The 22,988-nt window shown below is 44.6% G+C and overlaps 1 protein-coding gene across 3 annotated transcripts in view; it reads left to right on the plus strand.

The window, feature by feature from the left end:
- Positions 1-22,988, plus strand: part of prkd1 (protein kinase D1) — a 242,012-nt gene that overhangs the window by 126,671 nt on the left and 92,353 nt on the right. For all 3 annotated transcript variants that reach the window (XM_051919991.1, XM_051919990.1, XM_051919989.1), the window contains one exon: positions 3,724-3,862. In XM_051919991.1, the coding sequence (XP_051775951.1) occupies positions 3,724-3,862 (139 nt within the window). Of the gene's footprint in view, positions 1-3,723; positions 3,863-22,988 lie in introns of those variants that run through there.

Consider the following 22,988-nt stretch of genomic DNA (forward strand, 5'->3'; position numbering starts at 1 on the left):
GATCTTGATTTCACAGAGATGGAATAATATTTGTAATATCACAAAGAATCACACCAGACATCATAAAGGTTTGGGGCAGCCACCCGTATAATGTATCCTGGCGGCAAATGTAGTACATTTTCAAGAGTTGTTCACAAGACTGAGTCCAAAACAGAACTGATTACACGAGACAAAGATGGAGGCTTTAAAGGCCTGTATAGGAAGTGATGTCATCAAAGGGGCCGGAATTGGAAGTAATGTCTTCTGGACCGGAAGTGATGTCAGCAAAGGGGCCGGCACTGGAAATGATGTCTTCTGACATCACCCATCTAACTGTGCCAGGTAGATGAGCTGGTCTACTGCTCCACAGCCAGGACACAATCCCCTCTGCTCCTCCTGTATCTTTGACTCAGCCATCATGCGGAGTCTTCTTCTTTGTAATATTATTAGTTGTCAGAGATGACACAGATTGACTGGCATCCTGGCCGGAGTGGATGGTTCTTCACCTGGTCGGGAGGTCACTGTAACAGAGGGAGAAGGATAGACAGGTCGGTTAGTGGTACCTTTCCCTGTTGGGAGGCCATTAAAAGGGAAGGACAGAGGGAGACCACCTCTCAGGACCTCGTGTGGCCCCCCCAGTACACTAAGTGGCGGTATCCCTCTAGTAGGGTCTCCCAAGTGGGCACCTGCAGGGCTGCATACTGTGTACTTTCAATGATCCAGTGCTGCCATTTTCTCTTTGTGATATCCAATAGGCTTCTCCTCTAATTATCCGTGTTGAGTCGCCGATCCTCTCTCCTGATGGGACTTTCTTCAGCAGACTTCTCCAGCTCCTCCAGTAGTCAGCTGCTCAACTGGTGTCCTCCGTTGCTCGTTTTCTCGCTGACTAACTCCTCTCCTTTGATCTCTCCACTGGGCTTCCTGTTGCTGCAAGGATCCAATTCGAAACTCTCATCTTGGCTGATGGTTCCCTGAGCGGTTCTCCTCCTTAATTATCCAAATTCTCTGTCTCTCCTCACGTCCCTTCAAGATGTCCCGTTCTGCCTCTGCCTGTCTGCTGACCGTCTCTCCACTCGCCAGATGTGCTTCTCCATTCTGGCACCAAAACCATGGAGTGATCTCCCGTTGTCCAGTCGAACAGCACCCAGCTTATTTGGGTTTAGGTGTCTTTTGTGAACGTGTCGTTTCACAACATTTTTTGGATTTGCTTGGTGTCTCTTCTACAGGATGGCTACTGTTGTACTGACAAAGACTTTGGGATACTGAGGTGTGTCTTGCTGTCTCAGTCCTGTTGGTGACAGAACAACCACTGCTCCCTTCTGCTCGCCTTCTTTATCGTATTCTCGGTCCCTTTGTTGCTTGCTTTGTAAGTCGGCTTGGATAAAGACATCTAATAATAATAATAATAATAAAACCATTTAAAGATCCTGATAAAAGCCTTGAGCACGGGAAATGCACTATATAATGAAATGTATTACTATTATGATTAAAAGAATAACACCTGTCATCATGAATTGGTTTTGTTTTACATTTTCCTCCCCATTTTTTCAAGCTTTTATTTGGGATTTCTGTACTGTAGTCAAGTAAGGACCAACAAGTCCAAATGGTAAATGTTCAAGTGCCAACCCAGGTTGTTCTGCCGATTAATCAAAGCAAACCTAAAAAAAAATGAAGCGCTCTACGGTACAGAATCAGATATCAAACAGGCACCAAAATCAGAGGTCCGGTCCTGGCTTGGTGCGTTTGTTCCTCTGAGCTCCGTCCTGTGGTGTGCGCTGATCACAGAGCGACGCCTCCTTCTGGCCACCCTGTGATTTATAGGCGGGAGACAGGAAGGGGCGGGGTCAGCTGCTCTCACTTCTGTCGTATCAGCACCATGGAGGCAAAGGACGAGGACATGATTAACGCTGGCGCCCCCCTCGTCCTGGAGTGGTATTACGTACTGTAGCTCAGAGGGTGGCACACATGACAGTATATTTAGACACTTTTGATATTTTTCTTAATAGAAAAACCTTAGACAGTGACAAGGCAGGCTGAAGTGTTGAGTGTCTGCTTTATAATCTGGGATAGGCTCCAGCACCATACCTACACACACACACACACACACACACACACACACACACCCACACACCCTGCTCAGAACAAAGCGGGTTAGAAAATGACTGACTGCCCTAAACCACTAGGGGTCGCCACTATCCAATGAGAAGACACACTTAGTGCCGCTCACTGAGTTAATATGGAAGGTTGTAGTGTCATTGTCACAATTCTGTCACACTGTTTCTGAGACAAATCATTCTTTTCTGTCATTTTAAAATGTGTTTATGGAAAGTTTTCACCCTGAAGAATAAACCTCTACTTCTGTTTTGCACAATCATTTTGTTTTTTGGAATAGTTCTTAGATGCCATTTTGTTTCATTACTATGTTGGCACATCCTGCCTTTTTCTGATTCAGATTCATTCTCCTTTGGATGTACAGTTATAGGGAATTGAAGCCCACCTACACTAGAGGTTTATAGACTTACAGGGTGGTGAGAGACTGGCATCCCAGCCGGAGCTGAACTGGGATCCTTACCTGGCAGGGATGCCAATATCATGGAAGGACAGAGGAAGACCATTCATTCAGGGCATTGTCTCCCCCAACACACTAGGTGGCAGCCTCCCTGGGTTTTAGTTACCACTACGGAGACCCACAGGGCATATTGGGAACTGGAGTTCTCTTAGGTCAGCCCAGTTGGGTTCCGTAAGTGCCACCAGGGGGCACTGAGGGGATTCGTGAGCCCTACTTTGTACGTACCCAGAAGTACTCGCGAGCCACAGTTTTGGGTTTCGCATGAAAGGAGAGGCCTGCTTCAGTATGGGAAGTTAGAGTGAGGAAGAGGAAGACAAAGCTTGGCGAAGAAGCGGAGGAGAGACTGGTTAAATTCGGAGTTTTTTGACGCCCTGTGTAAAGGTTTGAGAAAGGAATTAAAAAACCTTGAAACACACAGACTAGAAGTTGTGTGCGTGCCGTTGTGTTGTGAGTTTGAAGCGCAGCGGTGGTCCCAGGGTCCTTGCAGAGTCCTGTGAAAGTCTAACACACTTGTGCACATCATTAGGCCACTTGTCACCTTGCACTGGGGGCCATCATTATCATCAGTGAGCAGAACCTCCTCACATGAAACTGTCTGAGTGTCACACACCATTAACAGACCAGTTTATCGGGTCCATATTAGGGGGGCATTCTCTTTGCCACTTTCTTTGCGTGCCTGTAAATTACACTCCAAATATTGGCCGATGAGTAGCAAACTCCTCTGTGTTCTCATCCTTTACATGATTATAGTTTTGTTTCCTCAGGCCAGGAGTTTTTAAATGGCTCCCCTCTCCCAAATGGCCTTTCTAGGGCTAAGGCCTGTTTGTGAGCGTAGGCCCCAGCCCAGTGTTTGCGTTTTAGGCCTAGCCCTACTCTCCGTATCCTCAGGCCCCTTTCTTGAGTTTTTTAAACTTGTGAGTCCCGGGATTACAACATGTTCATAATGGTGACGGTATTTTTATATAATAACAATATATCAGTGTGGGCGTTCTTCAATCATCTGTCTTTCTGTTATGCTGCTGGCATTTATTTTTTAATAGTATTTTAATGCTTATGGGTTTTTCTTGCTTCCATGCTTTTGCTGTCATCCATTATCATTCTGAGTTGCTGACATTTATTTTATTAACGTCTAAGCAATATGCCTCAGTAATAATCTTTTTCTCTCCCACTTCCAGTTCCCAGAATGTGGCTTTTACGGGATGTATGATAAGATCCTCCTGTTCCGTCACGACCCGAGCTCGGACAACATCCTGCAGCTGGTGAAGTCGGCCACCGACATCCAAGAGGGAGACCTGGTCGAGGTCGTCTTGTCAGGTGACCCTTTTATCTGTTTTTTTTTGCCGTATCGCCCATGATGGCTCCCACTTGACGTGACCACCCAGGCCTTTCTGTGTGTTTTCTCTGTGGTGGTCTTATAACTGCATTGTGTCTGGTGAAAGAGTCTGACTCCCGGAGGGCCGCCTGTTGTGATTCATTGTGTTGATTCATTTTTAACCATTTTGTCGGCGAGGTCTCGTATTTTTAAAATTGGGGGTTTGAATCCAAAATCAGTTTTGTTTGAGCGTCTCTAGAATTTTGCCAGTACATCATTTTGTGTTCTAGCAAGTGCCACCATATTGCCAACCTGTTGCCATGTCAGAAAGTGACACGTGATGGCATCACTACCCCTAGCCCATTGCAGTAAGCGGTTTGTCCAAGATTGTGGATGACTCCATTTTGGACGTGAGGGGGGTCCTGACTTCCTCCTCAACACACTCCTTCTGCTGTGACTTTGGTTTGGCGCAGGGGAGTCAAACTCAAGGTGAGCTTGGCCATAGGCCCTTTTTAAAGCAATACGCTTCATCAGGGTGCAAAACATGTTACATAAGACCCTCAATGAGGGATAGTTTTCTCAAAGACAAGCAGTGTTTCTCAACTTTCCTAGTGTTGTAGCCCACTTCATCCCACGTCTGCATCTTTGAGCGTTGCGGAAGGCATTTGAGTCACGTAGTGGTGAATCGAATGCAATCGTCGGACCCTCCGTGTGACACACTACTATTATAAGCCAACAGCAAATTGTGGCCCACAGACTGCAGCGGCTGAGAAGCTCTGCCCTATTGGATGCATTTCATACATTCATTGTATCAAATTGTAAATAGGAGCAAGACAAGATTTAGGGACTGCAAGGGTAACTCCTTTCAATTAACCAATGAAAAGCAATGAAAAGAAAATTAAAAATAACGGGACACGAGTCAAAGATAAAGTCACGGAGATGTTATGATGATGGCAGGTGAAGCCTTTATCTTTAACGTGCCGTGGACACCAGGTGGCGCTCCAGCTCCTCAGACACTGTACACCAGCAGGCTTGGGCACAAGTTGAAAGGCAAAAGAGTCTTTATTCATGGGAAACTCTTTCTTATAAGCGTTTCCCACCACAGCCACATGTATAAGTAATACACCATCGCTATTATGACTCTTTTCTTCTTTCTCTCCCTGTCACTGGTCACCCGATTCTGGCTCATTGATTTGAGGCAGGCAGCTCCTCTTATCTAGTTCTTCCAGTGACATGACACTGTAGCTCCGAAGTACTTCCAGGTGAGGTTGGAGCCCAACAGAGTAGCGACTCCCATAACCCACAGCTCGCCCTGTCGGACCCCATGGGAGCCAACAAGGCTCTCTCCGGGGACTACAATAGCCAGCATGCAGTGTGGGCACCCATGAAGGGCCTGGGTTTGCTGCCATCTAGTGTCCTGGGGGGAGACAAAGCCCTGTTTAAGCTGTCTCCCCCTGTCCTTCCACCTCGAAGGCGTCCCGGCCCGGGTAAGGATGCTGGCCATCCCTCACAGCACGTGGGTCCTTGCAGCATACACTTCTTACCTACACAGCTAATTACAGGGGGATGCTATTAGTGGACAGTTTCCCACGTCATTGTAACTCCCTGATAAACGAGACCCTCAAGTCAGGACATTTTCTCGTTTTCATTTTTGCTCCCAGCTCTTATCGGTTCTAAGCATTGCTGAAAGCTGGTCAAGACTGGGTCACATAAACCGCTTTAATGTCAATTTACAATTTAATTTCAATTTACAATTCCTCTAGAACACAATAAGCAGTAAACATTACTCTACACAACAGGTTCAGGCAAAGGCGACGTCACAATGATTCTGTTGACTGGGCACCCATTGTTAAGGCACATGATGGGTATTATGGGCATGTCCTCAGAGGTCGTGACCCACGTGTGATGTAAAAGGTCTTCTGGTTTCCCTATCCGAGCTGAAGAGTGGCACTCGGATTCCCCCAATCTTGACGCTAACCTTGGTTTCATCAGACCAGAGAATCTCATTTCCCAGAGTCCCTTAGTTGCCTTTTACGTAAACTCCAAGTAAGACTGCAAGTGTTGTCTGTCTTTGACTGAGGAGAGCCTTCTGTTTGTCCACTCCATTGTAAAGCCCAGATCAGTGGAGTGTGACAGAGAGGGTTGTCCTTCTGGAAGTTTCTCCCAGACCACTGCACTCTTGGGGTCTTTCAGTGCTGCAGCCCAGATCTGTGCCTCTGGTCTCAGACCTCTGCAGGCAATTCATGGCTTAGTCATGGTCAATAACTGGACCTTCTATAGACAGATGTGTGCCTTCCCTAATCCTTCAGTCAGACATTTTCTAACCCGTTTAGTCCTGAACAGGGTTGCGGGGGTCTGCTGGAGCAAATCCCTAACCGGTGCAATCAACTGACCACATATGGACTCCAAACATCTCAACGATTATCAATATAAGAGGATGCACCCAAGTGAAAGCGTTTTGGTGTTTTTTCCTATGTTTGTAGTTCACCACCATAATCACTAGGGGGCAACACATTTTGTCTGTTTAACACGTTAGCCATTTTGGGGGACTACTCTTACGTCTGTAGTGTAACACCTTAAACCACTAAGAGGTGCTTACTGGTTGAGAGTGCCTCGCGTATATTTGTAGTTTAGCACTTTCACCACTTAGAGGTCCACAGAGGACAGGAATGCTTGACTTCTGTTTATAGTTTGTCACCCTTACCACTAGGGGGTGCTCACTGCCTCTTTGTTGTTTTTCTTATGTCTGCAGTTTAAAATGTTAGCCACTAGAGGGGGTTGCCAGATCGGAGCACATCTTTTATGTCTGTACTTTAGGACCCACCGGCTGTGAGGGCTTCTCATTTGTCTGTAGTTTAACACTTTCACCACTAGGGGTCCTTACTGACTAGGTGTGCTTTTTAACTTCAATAGTTAATTATATAGTGTAACACTTTAACCACAAGAAGCCTTTACTGGCTCTTGGTGTTTTTCTTAGGTGTACACTTCACCACCTTAACCGTGAGGGGGCCTCACTGGCTGTTGGTGTTTTTTGTATATCTACAGTTACACACTTTAGCCACTGGAGACTTCCTGGCTCTTAAAATTCTTCTTATGTTTATCATTGACCTCTTTGACCAATAGAGGAACTCACTAGTGCTTGATATCTTTCTTATGTTTGTAGTTCACCATCTTAACCATGAGATGGAGCTCAATGGCTCTTGACGTTTTCTCTGGCTTCTTTAGCTTGTGATTTTTAGTTCACCACTCCAACCACTAGGGGTGCTCACCGCTTTCTTGCCATTTTTTCTGTTGTTTCTAGGTGGGACTCCCTAAGCTTTTGTTGCTTGTCATATGTTTTCAGTTTACCACCTTAACCACTGGAGTGTGCTCACTGGCTCTTGATACTTTTTAATGTCTGTAATTTAGCACTTTCACCACTAGGGGGTCTTCACTGACTAGGAGTGTTTTTCTTACTTCTGCAGTTTAACACTTTCACTACAAGAAGACTTTACTGGCTTGTGGTGTTTTTTGTCAGTTTATAGTTCACAACCCCATCCACTAGGGGGTGCTCACTGCTTCTTGGCACATTTCTCTATTGTTTCACTTTATCCATGGGGGCCTCAATGGCTCTTAAAGTTCTATATGTATAGTTCACTCTTTTAACCACTAGGGTCAACTCAGAAGCTTTTGTTGTTTTTCTTAAAGTTAAAGTTCATCACCCTAACCACTGCCTCTTGGCATTCTTCTTATGTTTCTAGTTCACCACTTTAATCACTGGGTATGGGCTTCAATGGCTCTTAAAATTCTTAGGCAAGGAATACTCCTCTTATGTTGATAGTTCACCACCTCAACCACTAGGGTGTGCTCACTGGATTGTGGAGTTTTTCTTATGTCTGTAGTTTCAGAGTTTAGCCACTAGTGGGCTTATTGGCTAAGAGGGTTTTTTTATGCTCATAGATCCACACCTTAGCCACAAGAAGGCTCCACTGGCTCTTGTTTTTGTTTTGCCAGTTTATTGTTCACCACTCCAACCACTAGAGGGCTCACTGGCTCTTGGCATTCTTCTTAGATTAGATTATATTAGATAGGACTTTATTTGTCCCCAGGGGTAAATTTGGCTTTTTATAGTATCTCTTAAAATAAAAAAATAGGTAGATAGATAAATAGAAAAGACATAATAGATTGTTAGATAGATAGAAGTGAAAGGCACTACATAATAGATAGATGGATGGTGTATCACAAACACTTGTAATAACAAAATGCACTGTGTTTGTCATTCCAACAGACGGCGCATCACAAACATGTGCAGGAATAAAATGCCTTTTGTCATTCCAACAAATGGTACATCACAGACATTAACACTGCTTTTATGAAACCCATACCAAAAGGCATATAACAGAGACATATGCATTGTATGGTGCACTGCAAACATTAACACTAATATCTACTTAGATTTCGACCTGTCTCAGCTAGCAAAAAAGATAAGTGCGAGAGGAACTATAAGATAGATAGATAGATGAAAGGGCCTAAAAGATAGATAGATAGATAGATAGATAGATAGATAGATAGATAGATAGATAGATAGATAGATAGATAGATAGATAGATAGATAGATAGATAGATAGATAGATAGATAGATAGCATAGTTGGCAGGATTAGATAGATAGATAGATAGATAGATAGATAGATAGATAGACAGACAGACAGACAGACAGACAGACAGACAGACAGACAGACAGACAGACAGATATCTATCTATCTATCTATCTATCTATCTATCTATCTATCTATCTATCTATCTATCTATCTATCTATCTATCTATCTATCTATCTATCTATCTATGTTCTGAACATTCAGCAGAATGACTATAAAGCAAGAAGATTCAAAAGAAATACAACTTCTGACTCGACAGTCCCAATCCGAGTGAGGCGCTATACAGCCATATTGCTGTTGGTATAAAGGATCCCCAGTTGTGTTTCTTCTTCTGAATGATTCGTTCTGTGAAGGTCCTCATTGTTGATGTGTCACAGAGAGGATGTGCAGCATCGTTCTTAATGGCACTCAGTTTTGTTTTCATTCTCTCCTCCTCTATGACATCCAGGGGGTCCAGTGGGCACCCCATTTCTGAGAGAGTCCCTCTTAATTGCCTTGTTGGCTCGGTGGGCATCTATTGAAGTGATGTCTCCAGCCCACCACACTGACCGTTAAAGGAACACAGTCTCCTATGGAAGAAGAGTCAGCTCTGCAATTTCTTTTCTAGCTCCTCTGTGTTCCAAGACCAGTCCAGTCATTGATCTGGACCCCCAAGTACTTGTTGGAGTGGACCACCTCTACATCCACTCTTGAATAGTGACTGGACACAGAGGCTCTTTGGTGCAGTGGAAGTCAATAAGCAGTTCCTTGGTTTTGCTGATGTTAAATTGCAGACAGTTCTCCATGTTCTCCTGCCGCCTCCTCTCCTCTGTATGATCCCCCTTATCCTTACAACCCCTAAGTCATCTGGTAATTTCTGCCAGTGACATTGCCTGCTGTTATATTTATAGCTGGAGGTGTACAGAGTAAGGAGATGGGCCTGTTCCTTCTGGTGCTGCAGTGTTCCTCACACAGTCCTTGAGTCTCACAAAGTGCGGTCTGCCTGACAGATAGTTCACTATCCAGGACACCATCTGCTCATCTCTGAGGTGACCCCTTAACAGGGATAGCTGGATGTTATTGAAGAAGCCGGAGAAACTAGAATACAGAATCCCCAGAGTGTGGTCAGCTTTGTCCAGCCCTGTGGAGCAGATTGATAAAATGCATCCTCCACTCCAGTCTTTGTCCAATAGGCAAACTGCAGTTGGTCCAGGTGGTCTTCCACAAGAGGACTCATATAGTCCAGGACCATATGCTTTGAGACATAAGCACCACTGGCCTCATTAGGTGAAGAGGTGGCCACCTTGCTGTTTTCCACAGCAGTGACACTTTCTGGGGCCTTAGGGACGGACTGAGCAGGTGGCAGCAAAGGCCTTAAGAACTTGACGACTGACTCCATCTGATCCTCACAGTTATGGACCACCCATAATGATGGTCAGTTTATGTTTGTAGTTCACCACTTTACCCACTAGAGGTCCCTGCTGGCTGCTCGCTTTTCTTGTCTATCATCGTATTTCATTATCAAGCCTGGCTAATGCAGGTTAGGGCTGTGTGGACCTGGAACAGCACTGGGTGCCAGGTGGGAAGCAGCCCTGCATTCTGTGCCAGTCCAAAGTATGTTATGTCTATGTACGTACCTGGGATTTGAACCCTCATCATTTGGCCTGTAGACCTGACTTGAGTCCTGCTATTTGTCACGCCAGCCTGCCCATGAAGTAAGGAGTGTGGGCAGCGCCTCTGCTTCTGCCACCCTAATGCCCAGGGCTATGCATTTTATTGGAGTGCCTAATGGAGAGAATGGGTAATGTCTGCTGTCCCCGTCTGCATTGCCGTGACCGACTTTGCCATCTTTACGCCTGCCGTGCCGACTGTGCCAGAGGTGTCGAGTTTTGTGTGAGCAGAGCGGCAGGTCAGGGGGGCACATTTAAAATGAGGTTGGCGTGGGCAGCCACATCTCACTCAAGATGACAACAGGCTGACGTTTCAAAAATAGCTTTGAAGAGGAATGGCAGGGTTAATTTGAGACCAGAAACATTTACGTGTTTATGTTATAAATATTTTACAAGAATGCAACTGACAATATAAACAAAAATGAATCCCGTGTTTCTCTGCGCGCTTCCCCATCCCTGTTCTGCTCTCTTTGGTTTTCCTGCAATCAGCTGGGCCTCCGTGTAAATGCTGGGTGAATGTGCCAAGACAATCGAGATGACACACTCAGAATTTCTTCAATGTGCACACTTAAGAGTTCCTCACACACACACACACACACACACACTTTGATCCCAAGTTGGCTGTCTCTACAGTCAGCTCACTATTGCTCAGGACTGCCCCCAAGTGGCCATGACATGCCATTGTATGCCAATCCTGGAGTGTGGGGTGACATTTTCTTTTATTTCTTTGCTTCTATTTCTTTAAGACTCAGGGGTCTTCTGCCCACCTTCAACTGCACTTTACTCGTCTCTCCTGTGTTAAAGCTGCTCATACTTATATTCAGCTAATGATTTTATTAAAAAAAGGTCAATGCCGGTTCTTTTCATGCTTATGTACTTTGAACCCTGGGAACACATTTAATGTGAACACATTCACTCGGGGTCACACATGGACTCGGTTTTAGGGATTGGATCATTATCTGCCTGGTTTTATATAGTGCCTTTCTGTTGTGGTGCTTTAGAGGTAGAGTGCAATTGTTTGCAGATTTCTGCATTTTTAGCCCATGCAAGTGATGGGACTTTCTTATTGGAACAACAGGGATGTGATGTTTTTATATAGCACCTTTCATCCCAGTAGTACATTTTGGGCACATCACTTTATGTTTCTTTAATTAGTCCCTGCCAGATAGCACACAGGCTGTAGATTATGGGAAATAAGTTTGTAAACATAATATTATATAGCGCCTTTTATGTTAAACAATATGTGCAATTACCATGGTTTCCACATTTGAACACTGGAAGTGACTCCGTCATGGTTACATCCTGTGGCACATTACAGGTTTTACCAGGTCAAACTGTAAGGAATTTATTGAGGATGAGAGGATGTCAGGTGGACGGACAAAAGCAATAAAGAAATGGCAGGTGTGGTTTAGTCTCCCTGTTGGATAGGGGGCAGTACAATATGGTGTAACATTGTCTGCTTGCCTCAGGGGTGCTTGGAAGTTGTAGTTCTTATCAGCCACCAAAGCAGCAGTGATGCACCTGGCCACTGGAGGGAGCTTCTGACATGTGGCTTCGCTGTGGTTGTGGGGTTTTGATTGACCTGCCAGCGAGTTCACCACAGAAATGAAGTGACTGTCCTGTCAGGCCCCTGGACCTTCACACGGGGAGGATTGGAGTCGGGAAGCGGTCAGTGGTAAAAAAAAAAAATAAGGAGGCCAAAGTTAGAGGATGCAAGATGGAGGTGAGAATGTGCCAGATTCAGGACATCTTTGTGTAGAGTTAGGTGTTTTTTCTTTAATATTTCCCTGCAGTTATCCCATCTGTACATGTTTTTAATTTTCTATTTTTGTGGGACCCCCAAATTGGCTTGTTGTTGTTCTGGGTATGGAGTTGGCTCAAGAGCTCCCCTATTGGTCACAAGGTGTAGTACACTCTGTACACTTTAAATCTCTGATTCTAATAGGGCTACATAGTGAGTTAGCGTTAGTTATTTTACAAATTTATATTGTGGCTTTATAGTGTGGGAACAGTTTGACCCCAGCCAAGTGATAAGGGGGCCTCCCTATGTCCACTAGCCATTTATTACAGGGTGCCTTTTACTTTTATCTTTCTATTACATTATAAAGTGCCTTTAATATCTGCTATCCTGCCAACTACACTATCTATCTATCTATCTATCTATCTATCTATCTATCTATCTATCTATCTATCTATCTATCTATCTATCTATCTATCTATCTATCTATCTATCTATCATTCTTATTCAATCCTGCCAACTACACTTTCTATCTATCTATCTATCTATCTATCTATCTATCTATCTATCTATCTATCTATCTATCTATCTATCTATCTATCTATCTATCTATCTATCTATCTATCTATCTATCTATCTATCTATCTATCTATCTGTCATTCTTATTCAATCCTGCCAACTACACTACCTATCTATCTATCTATCTATCTATCTATCTATCTATCTATCTATCTATCTATCTATCTATCTATCTATCTATCTATCTATCTATCTATCTATCTATCTATCTATCATTCTTATTCAACCCTGCCAACTACACTTTCTATCTATCTATCTATCTATCTATCTATCTATCTATCTATCTATCTATCTATCTATCTATCTATCTATCTATCTATCTATCTATCTATCTATCTATCTATCTATCTAATCCTGCCAACTACACTATCTATCTATCTATCTATCTATCTATCTATCTATCTATCTATCTATCTATCTATCTATCTATCTATCTATCTATCTATCTATCTATCTATCTATCTATCTATCTATCTATCTTTCATTCCTTTCTCATTTATCTTGTTTTGCTAGCTAAGACAGATTGAAATCTAAGTGGATCTCAGTGTTAATGTTTGCAGTGGACCATGCAATGCATATGTCTCTGTTATATGCCTTTTGGTTTGGGTTTCGGTAAAAGCAGTGTTAATGTCTGTGATGCACCATCTGTTAGAATGACAAATACAGTGCATTTTGTTATGACACATGTTTGTGACGTGCCATTTGTTGGAATGACAAACAATGCAATTCATTACCACAAATGTTTGTGATGCGCCATCTGTTGGAATGAAAAATACAGTGCATTTTTTTACTTCAAGTCTTTGTGACACACCATCTGTTGGAATGACAGATATATTGCATTTTGTTATGACACATGTTTGTGACGTGTCATTTGTTGGAATGACAAACACAATGCAATTTATTACCACACGAGGCAGAGTGGTGGCTCTGAGGCTAAGGATCTGTGCTGGTATCCAGAAGGTTGCTGGTTCGAATCTCCGTCACTGCCAAAAAAGAGATCCTACTCTGCTGGGCCCTTGAGCAAGGCGCTTAACCTTCAATTGCTCCATGGGCGCTGTAGAATGGCTGACCCTGCGCTCTGACCCCAAGGGGTATGCGAAAACGTACAAATTCTTAATACGAGAAATTGTATAAGGCGAAATAAAGAAAAAAATGTTTGTGATGCCCCATCTGTTGGAATAACAGATATATTGCATTTTGGTATGACACGTGTTTATGTTGTGCCATCTATTGGAATGACAGATACAATCCATTTTATAGCTAAAAATGTTTGTGATGCGTCATCTTTTGAAATGACATAGCAACCGGACAGACACACAGACAGACACACAGACAGACACACAGAGGCTCATCCTTCGTATTCTGTTCTTTGGTGTTTTTGCTGCCAGGGTCAGAGGTCATTGCCTAAAAGATGTGTCCAGCACAACTGCAGCAATGGGCACTCAGTTCACTTCTCCGGTCCCAGGGTGCCAGTTGCTTGGCAGGCAGCTACTGTCCCCTGTTGGCTACATAGTCCTCATAATCCCCCACTAGATTACTGGAAGGTCAAGTGCCATCAGAACATGGTTCATACATTGTGTTGTAGCTCGGCTTGCTGGGCACGGTGCCATCTTGTTCACGCTAGCCCCGATGTTTGCTGACTGGGTGAACGTGTCTGTCATTCATTAGCAGTCTTTCCAGGCTCCTCCATTGTTTGTTTAGCAGTTTTGCACAGAGATGACGGACGGACGCACACTGAGGTCCTTCAAGCCAGAAAGCATCGCCTTGAAGTAAAGCAGCTCTCAGGGGATAGGCGACTGTTGCGAGGGGCATAGAGGCTGGAAACTGGGGCTCTGCTGCTGTATATTAGGAGACCCTGGCATTTGTGGGTTAGACATCAGTAGCCCACTTGTTCACGTGGCCAGGGCGAGTTCCATTAAAGGCCCTAATTTGCTAGCTTTCTGGAAATCTCTGAGGGCACAAAATGAAGACGGGTGGAGCTCTGTGTGGCTCCTTGATATTGACAATTGGGGGGCTCATGCGGAATCATTCAGGGGCATCAACACTCAATGAGAGAGAGAGAGAGAAGGGGGAGATAGAACCCACTGCTGTGCTATACGAGACCCTCACAGTTTAGAACTCTGAGGCCCTGCTTGCTCACTCAGGTAAAAGGAGACCCCGTTGGCTCAGCTGAATCCATGGCCCCCGGGCTCGATGCCAGCTTGCATATGTGGGGATGAAATGGAAACGGGCGAGTGTAGGCTGAGTGCTGCTCAACTGGGAATGGGCAGCTCCCTTATGGCTCAATTGCGAACCTCGGACCCCAAGAACTCTTAGTGGTTTCTTCATAAAGACTTCTGTGACCACTGGCAGACCACTCATCCACACCACGTGTCTTCTTGGACGTCCACCTGCTACACTCCAATGTAGAGCAGTGTTGACCTCATCTTTGAAAGGGATGTGCACCCCAAAACAACCCCAGGGAAAGGCCACCATGCGTGGGCATCAAGAGAACACCATGAAGGATGAGCCAGGAGGCTTGATGACGTCTCCCCTTCTCCTCCCTGTCACGTGTAACGGGTACTCGGTGCCCATCTTCCCATTAATGGCATCCTGCCTGCCTGGCTGCTCACACCCTGGAGTCCCTTTGGTTTTCAGTTTTGCACCCACAGCCCAAGCAGTCAGTCTTTGCTGATGATGTCACTCGCCCCTTAGGTGGCACCCGCTAGACACTCATCATCATCATCATCAGGCCTGTTTGAAGTGTCCCCAATCACAGCCCCTCTCTAAGTCACTTTGGTCTCCTTTACTAGACATGCTTGCTAAGTGTTGAGACCCCAGCAGGGATGAGGCTTCACTTGGTGCCTCCTCCTTGTAGACTTTAGTGGTCCTCTTTAGCACTGTCTTGAAATGTTTATACCATTCTAGAAGAAAAATAAGAGCAAATTAAACTGAAATGTGGGCACCATCTTCAACAAGGAGCCCTGCTCAAGAATCCTTCAGAACCTCCTCAACGCCACATAATCTGATTCAGGGTCACAGGGAGCTAAAGTCTATTGGAGAGCCGAGCACAAAGCAGAAACCAGCCCTGGGCGCTATGCCAGTCCTTCACAGACCCACACGGGCACAAACCCACGTTAATAAAGAGTCCATGTTTCATTCAACCTGCACGTCTTTGGGATGTGGGAGGCGAACAGGAGGAAAAAAAGACACAAGGAGAACACGCAGATGGAACATGGACAACAAACGGGTGCAGAACTGGGACCCTGGGCGGAAGGGCTCACCACTGTGCCAATGGCCAAAGCATCATGAAATAAAAGGGAAAATATGAGGAATCGCAAAGTGAGTGCAGCCGTTAGCAGCTTCACAATTTCATTTATAAATTCAAGCAGTGCTGGGAGAAAATGCATCTGTAAACATGAAGGGAGATCTGCGACACAATTTGAGTGAATCATCGCTCGCTGCGCGTCGCAACATCTGTTAGTCTCCATATGCACTCGTTCTCACAAACAAACAACCGTGTGGAAGGCCAGACTCACATTTGTATTCTTTTATTACGGCTCTTATTTACAATTAAACTTGATAAGGCTGCAATTTCAAAAAACAGGCTCATCTGTCAGCTGAGGGCGGCAGGGAAATCGTGAAGAACCACAACGTAATGTAGGAGCTGAAAAAGGGACCCCCAGGCTGTGCCCGTCCGCACCACAGCTGCATGTAATAGACGTGCTGGCCAATGGGGGGTGAGGGGGGGCTGGGTAGTGGGGTTGTGTTTTTGGGCAGGGATGTCCTTAGGGATGCCACACAGTAAACATAAACTATGTCATTACTGTTACTGGTCTTATTATTTATAATATAGTGCCTTTCACATCTTTGTATCTCTCAATTCTAGTTTGTCATGTAATGCGTATCACATGTGACCCCCTCTCTGTTACACAGCGCATTTCAAATCCATAAATCCATCTCTCTATATATCTGCCTTCCAATCTACTATGGTATTTGGGCCTTTCACACCCATATGTATAATAAAAATAATAATAATAATAATAATAATAATAATAATAATAATAATAATAATAATAATAATGTACTTCCTATCTGTCTATATGTTTGTCATACAGTGATTTGCTTGTCTGCTTACCTATTATATCTATCTATCTTATTTAATCCTGCTATCTATCTATCTATCTATCTATCTATCTATCTATCTATCTATCTATCTATCTATCTATCTATCTATCTATCTATCTATCTATCTATCTATCTATCTATCTATCTATCTATCTATCTATCTATCTATCTAATCCTGCCAACTACACTATCTATCTATCTATCTATCTATCTATCTATCTATCTATCTATCTATCTATCTATCTATCTATCTATCTATCTATCTATCTATCTATCTATCTATCTAATCCTGCCAACTACACTATCTATCTATCTATCTATCTATCTATCTATCTATCTATCTATCTATCTATCTATCTATCTATCTATCTATCTATCTATCTATCTATCTAATCCTGCCAACTACACTATCTATCTATCTATCTATCTATCTATCTATCTATCTATCTATCTATCTATCTATCTATCTATCTATCTATCTATCTATCTATCTATCTATCTATCTATCTATCTATCTATCTATCTATCTATCTGTCATTAAATAGTGCCTTTAATAATAATAATAATACATTTTATTTATATTCACATCTATCTATCTATCTATCTATCTATCTATCTATCTATCTATCTATCTATCTATCTATCTATCTATCTATCTATCTATCTATCTATCTATCTATCTATCTATCTATCTATCTATCTATTATATAGTGCCTTTCACATCTGTCCCTCTGTTTCTGATGAATAAACACATGAGAGGTGTGTGGCGTGTGTGCCAGCCGGTTGTCCCCTGTGCCATTTGCTTCAGTGAGCTGGGCAGCCATCCAAACTTTAGTCACGGTGAGGATGGCAGGCTGGTAAGAAGCGGGAATTCCATCCCCAGAGCTGCAGTTTCTGATCCCACGCAGGACTTTCTTAATGAACCCAAGCAGCTGGCACAGCCGGTCTGTTTTCAGCGTTGTGTGAAAAGTAGAATGTGCCACATTCGTTGAGTGTGCTGGTGGCGTCGTTGACTGTGCTAAAATTAATGATGAGTGCTGGACACGTGAGTTTAGGGGGCGATCGCTGAGCTGGTGATGTACCTGGCCATTTATATCGTCACCAGTGTCATTGTTTCTGTGTGACACCCAGTAAGTGTGAGTGTCAGCACTTGTTATGTCCCTGGAGGCCGTGATCATTAATATAATAAGAATTCGTGGCGTGCTGCACGTGTTCATGTTCATGTAGCTGGGGCTCATCAGGCAGGGAGCTTTATGAAGTATGAAAGGTGAACACAACACTCAGCTCCAATGCGGGCGGCCATTTCCACATTCCAGGGTTCACTTCCCACCTCACACCTTGCACCCCTGTGATGGGATTGGGAGGATGTGACCTTCAGAGTGGTTCCATCCTCCATGGGTCAGCCCATGAGGTCTTCCTCAGCAGGGGGTCCCACCTCATCCTGGCTCCTTGCAGCCCTAATTCCAGGGCTCTTGCTCTTTTCGTCGCTGTCCCCCACCTCATCTTGGGTCATTGCACTCCTTTCCCTTGGACAGGATGTTCTCCACTGTTGAACGTGCGTTGCTCCCAATTCCTGTCTGCCAGTCATGTCAGCGGGTTTATTAAATGAATATCACTGCCACACTTGCTCTATGCATGTTTTCTCTCACCGCACTTCGGTAGAACCTTTGGACTCATGGAGCTCGTGGGAGTAGAAAGGAGGGGAGGGAAGGCCTAACTGTCTAAGAGCCGAGATGTAGATGATGGTAAGATGGCAGCCACACAGGAAATGTTAGGGAAAGGCAACAAAAAATGAGTTAACGAGGCTTAAGGTCATAATGGATGAGGAGAAGGTGAAACGGTAAGAATGGAGCGAGTGGCTTCCAGGGAGTCATCACAGGAGAAGTCAAAGGTTATAAAGGGTGACGACGTGACGTCTACAAGAAGGAGACATGAAGTAGGAAGATGGAAGGTGAAGATGATGACAGGCCTGGTGGGTTAGGAGAGAGATGAATCTCAAGGGAAGGAGAAATGTGTGCGATGACAGCAGAGTAGGGGATTAACAAAAGGAAATAAGAGCGAGAAATGAATGGGATGGGCTGCAGATTTGAACCCAGGATCACGTAAATGAGAAGTGAAATTAACAGAAATGCAGGCACTAGTCTCGGTGCGGAATCATTTGAGGGAAAGAATTAAAGATTATGAGAGGATCAAATGACGAGAAGAGAAAACAAAGAAGGCAAAAAATGGAAAGATTAGAGGATCGAGAAGTAGATGTGATGGTTACGTAAAATGGAGAGAAATGTTAGGGAAGAAGAGAAGAGAACTGAGAGATCAGGATTAGGATTGGAATCGAGAGCACATTGGACATCAGGACCATGGAAATGAGAATTGAAATGGAAACGATAGAGACAGAAGAAGAGGAGGAGGAGGAGGCTGTGAGGGTGTGCTGATACCCCCCAACGACACCTCAGCGCCTCACTGGCACAATGTGAGGTTTTGTACGTTGGCTGGTGTGCTAATCCTGCCACCAATCCCCCTGAAATTGGAGGACTTGCTTGTAGATTAACATCACAGCCAGGACGGAGCAACTGCAGGTTAAGGGGGCCTTTACTCAAGGGTCCAACGGATTGGAGTCACTTCTGGCATTTATGGGATTTGAACTGGCAGCCTTCCACCTCAGAGCCACCACACCACCCAACATAGACAGGAACCTCACGGGGAACGTGAGAAAGAGAAATCAGACATCGTGAGATAATATGATGGTGGCAACGGAGGATGGAGAAGGCAAGAAGCAAACATCTGAGGATCAGGACATGATGGCTGAAACTGAGATGACCGTCAGGAAAGAAATATGAGGGGAGAAGACAAGAGAGACGAAATTAGAATTGAGAGACTAGAATCAGTAGGGTGATGGAAATGAGAAATGAAATGGAAACGACATAAGAGGAGACCTCGTGGGAGATGCTGGAAGAGAAATCAGAGGCCATTGGGTAAGAAATAATGGCAGCAATGGAGGAAAGAGAAGAGAGAGATAGAGAGAGAGACTGGGAGCATAAGCTGATACAGAGCATTGCTGCACCCACCACACGACAGACCACCTCAGGAGCCCAAGTCAGGACCAGTGCAATGGGTGACACCTCGGCACCACACTCGAACAGGGTGGTTTGTTAAAGTGCCTGGTGGGCCAATCCTGCCACCAAGCCCCAAGTTTTCTCTGTAAGTTGGAGGACCTGCTTGCAGATTAACGTCACACCCCAGACGGAGCAACTGCAGGTTAAGGGGTCTTTGCTCGAGGACCCAACAGAGTGGAGTCACTTCTGGAGTTTATGGGATTTGAACTGGCAGCCTTCCACCTCGGAGCCACCACACCACCCAACATAGATAGGAGCCTCACAGGTAACATCTGAAGAGAAATCAGACATTGTGAGATAATATGATGGTGGCAACGGAAGACGGAGAAGGCAAGAAGCAAACATCTGAGGATCAGGACATGATGGCTGAAACTGAGATGACCGCCAGGCAAGAAATTAGACAAGAGATGAAATTAGAATTGAGAGACTAGAATCAGTAGGGTGATGGAAATGAGAAATGAAATGGAAACGACATTAGAGGAGGCCTCGTGGGAGATGCTGAAAGGGAAATCAGAGGTTAGGAGATCAAATGATGGGTGGAATGGAGGAAGAGGAAGGTAAGAAGCACATTTCAGAAGACTTGAGTAACATGTGTAATGGCAGTGACGCCAGAGAATAGTTAGGGCAGAGAACATAAAAAGAAGGATTAGAAATGAGAGATTGGAATTAAGAGCAGATCAGAAGTTAATATCACAGCAATGAAGAGTGAAATGAATGTGATAAGACAGAGGCATCATGGGAAATGTCTGAAGAGAAATCAGAGGCCATGAGGTAAAAATGATGGTGGTAATGGATGAAGGAAAAGTGAGAGAGAGAGAGAGAGAGAGAGAGAGAGAGGCTGGGAACATATGGTGATACAGCACATTGCCGCACCCACCACACAATGAACCACCTCCAAGTTAGGACCTGTGCAACGGGTGACACCTCAGCACCACTCTCTTTTGAATGGAATGGAACAGGGTGAAGTTTTTTCCAGTGCCAATCCTGCCACCAAGCCCCACATCTTCCCTACAAGTTGGAGGACCCCCTTGCAGGTTAACGTCACACCCAGGATGGAGTAATGAAATGGAAACGACGTAAGAGGAGGCCTCATGGAAAATGTTGGAAGAGAAGGTTAAAGGAGCCTTCCTCAAGTGGAATCACTTCTGGCATTTACAGGATTTTCAGATCCGTAGTCTCACAGCCCACCACACCACCAGGAGAAGGTGAAGGAAAGAAGTAAATATCAGAAGACAGAGAAATAAGTGTGATGGCCACCTGAGAACTATTAGGGTTGAAGAGTCGAGAGATTAGAATGAAGATTTGAATCGAGAGTGGAGGAGAAATCAAGACCAGGGAAATGACAGATGGAGATGATATCGATAGCGATCTCTTGGGAAATATTTTCCTGGAAAAATCAGAGAATATGAGATAACAAGAAGAGAAAAGGTGAAGGGCAAAAAGTATCAGAGGGATGAGAAGTAAGCGTGATGGCCGTAGCCACACAAAAATACTACAGAGGGACAGAATACGAGTCAAGACCAACAGAATGAAGGTTTGATTGGAGAGCAGACTGGAGGTCAGGAAGTGAGATACAACAGAGACAGAGGCCTCATGGGAAACGTCGGAAGGGAAATCATGATGATGATGACAGGAATGGAAGAAGGAGACGGCCACGAGTGTGTATGGGAGGATCGAGAAAGAAGTGTGATGGCAGGAGAAATATTAGGGAAGAAGATAAGAGAGGCAGCAGGGTTAGAACGGAGAGATTAGGGCCAGAATTTGATTCAAGAGAGTCAGGGCCTGGAAGGAAATATTTGAAGAGAAATCAGAGAATATGAGATAACACGAGGACAAGAAGAGAAAAGGCAGGAAGGCAAGACGTGAATATCAGAGGGCTGAGACATGAGGTGTGATGGCCGAAGCCAGGCAAGAAATATTTAGGGAAGCACACAGGAGAGACGGGAAGAGAATCGACATTTGAATGGAGAGGGTTAGGGTTAGGTTAGGGTTAGGGTCACAGAAACGATGGGCAAGATGAATACGTTATGGACAGAGGCATCATGGGACATGTTGGAAGAGAGGTCAGAGGTCAGGAGATGAAATGACTGTGGGAAACAGACGAGGGAGAAGGCAAGAAGTAAACCTCAGAGGACCAGGAAAAAAGATGTGATGGTTTACACAGGGACAGCAGTTACACATGTACTTATGGATTTATTAATGTGTTTTTACAGAAGCTCTTTGAATAAATAAATAAATAAATAAATAAATAAATAAATAAATAAATAAATAATAGACAGATAACTGTGGTGGGCTGGCGCACTGCCCGGGGTTTGTTTCCTGCCTTGCGCCCTGTGTTGGCCGGGATTGGCTCCAGCAGACCTCCGTGACCCTGTAGTTAGGATATAGTGGGATGGATAATGGATGGATGGATGGATGGATAGACAGATAAATATATATATGTACACACACACACTGTCTGGTCTGAACAAACACACCAGAATGGCTAAAAAGAAGAATGGAAAGAAAATTGCTGACTTCTGACATCCCAGTCCGTGTGAGGCACTATACAGGCATACTGCTCGTGGTATAAAGGAGCCCCCCGTCGTGTTTCTTGACAGACTTTTGTTGAACGACTCGTTGGCTGAAAGTCCTCAGCGTTGGTGTGTCACAGAGAGGATGTGCAGCGTGGCTCATAATGGCACTCAGTTTTCTCCTCCACTTCTACCTCCAGGGGTCCACAGTGCGTCCCATAATTGATTCGGTGGGCCTCTCCTGAAGTGATGTCACCAGCCCAGCACACCACAGTGGCCATCACAGACTTGTAGAAGACATAAAGGAGGTCACTACTGGCAATAAAGGAGCACAGTGTCCTATGGAAAAAGAGGCTGCTCTGCCACTCTAGTCCAACCTGTCACTGATGTGGACCCCCCAAGTTCCTGCAGGAGTGGACCACCTTCACATCGAATCTCTAAACAGTGACCAGACATGGAGGCTCATCGGTGTGCTGAAAGTCAATCAGCAGTTCCTCAGCTTTGCTGATGTTAAGTTGCCGACATAAGTTCTCCCCCGACTCCTCTTCTCTGTCAAGCCCCCCTTATTGACACCCCCCCATCAGTGCAGAATTGTCTGAAACTTTCTGCCAATCACATGACCTGCTGTTACATTTATAGTCTGAGGTGTACAGGTGACAGGCCTGTTCCTTGTAGTGCTCTTCACACACACACCATGAGTCTCACAGATGGTGGTCTGCTGGTCAGACAGCCCACCCACCCCAGGACACCACAGGCTCATGTGCCTGCATATCTCTGAGCTGACCCCTTGACA

The sequence above is a fragment of the Erpetoichthys calabaricus genome, chromosome 16 (assembly GCF_900747795.2).
Source record: "Erpetoichthys calabaricus chromosome 16, fErpCal1.3, whole genome shotgun sequence".
NCBI classification, from domain to species: domain Eukaryota; kingdom Metazoa; phylum Chordata; class Cladistia; order Polypteriformes; family Polypteridae; genus Erpetoichthys; species Erpetoichthys calabaricus.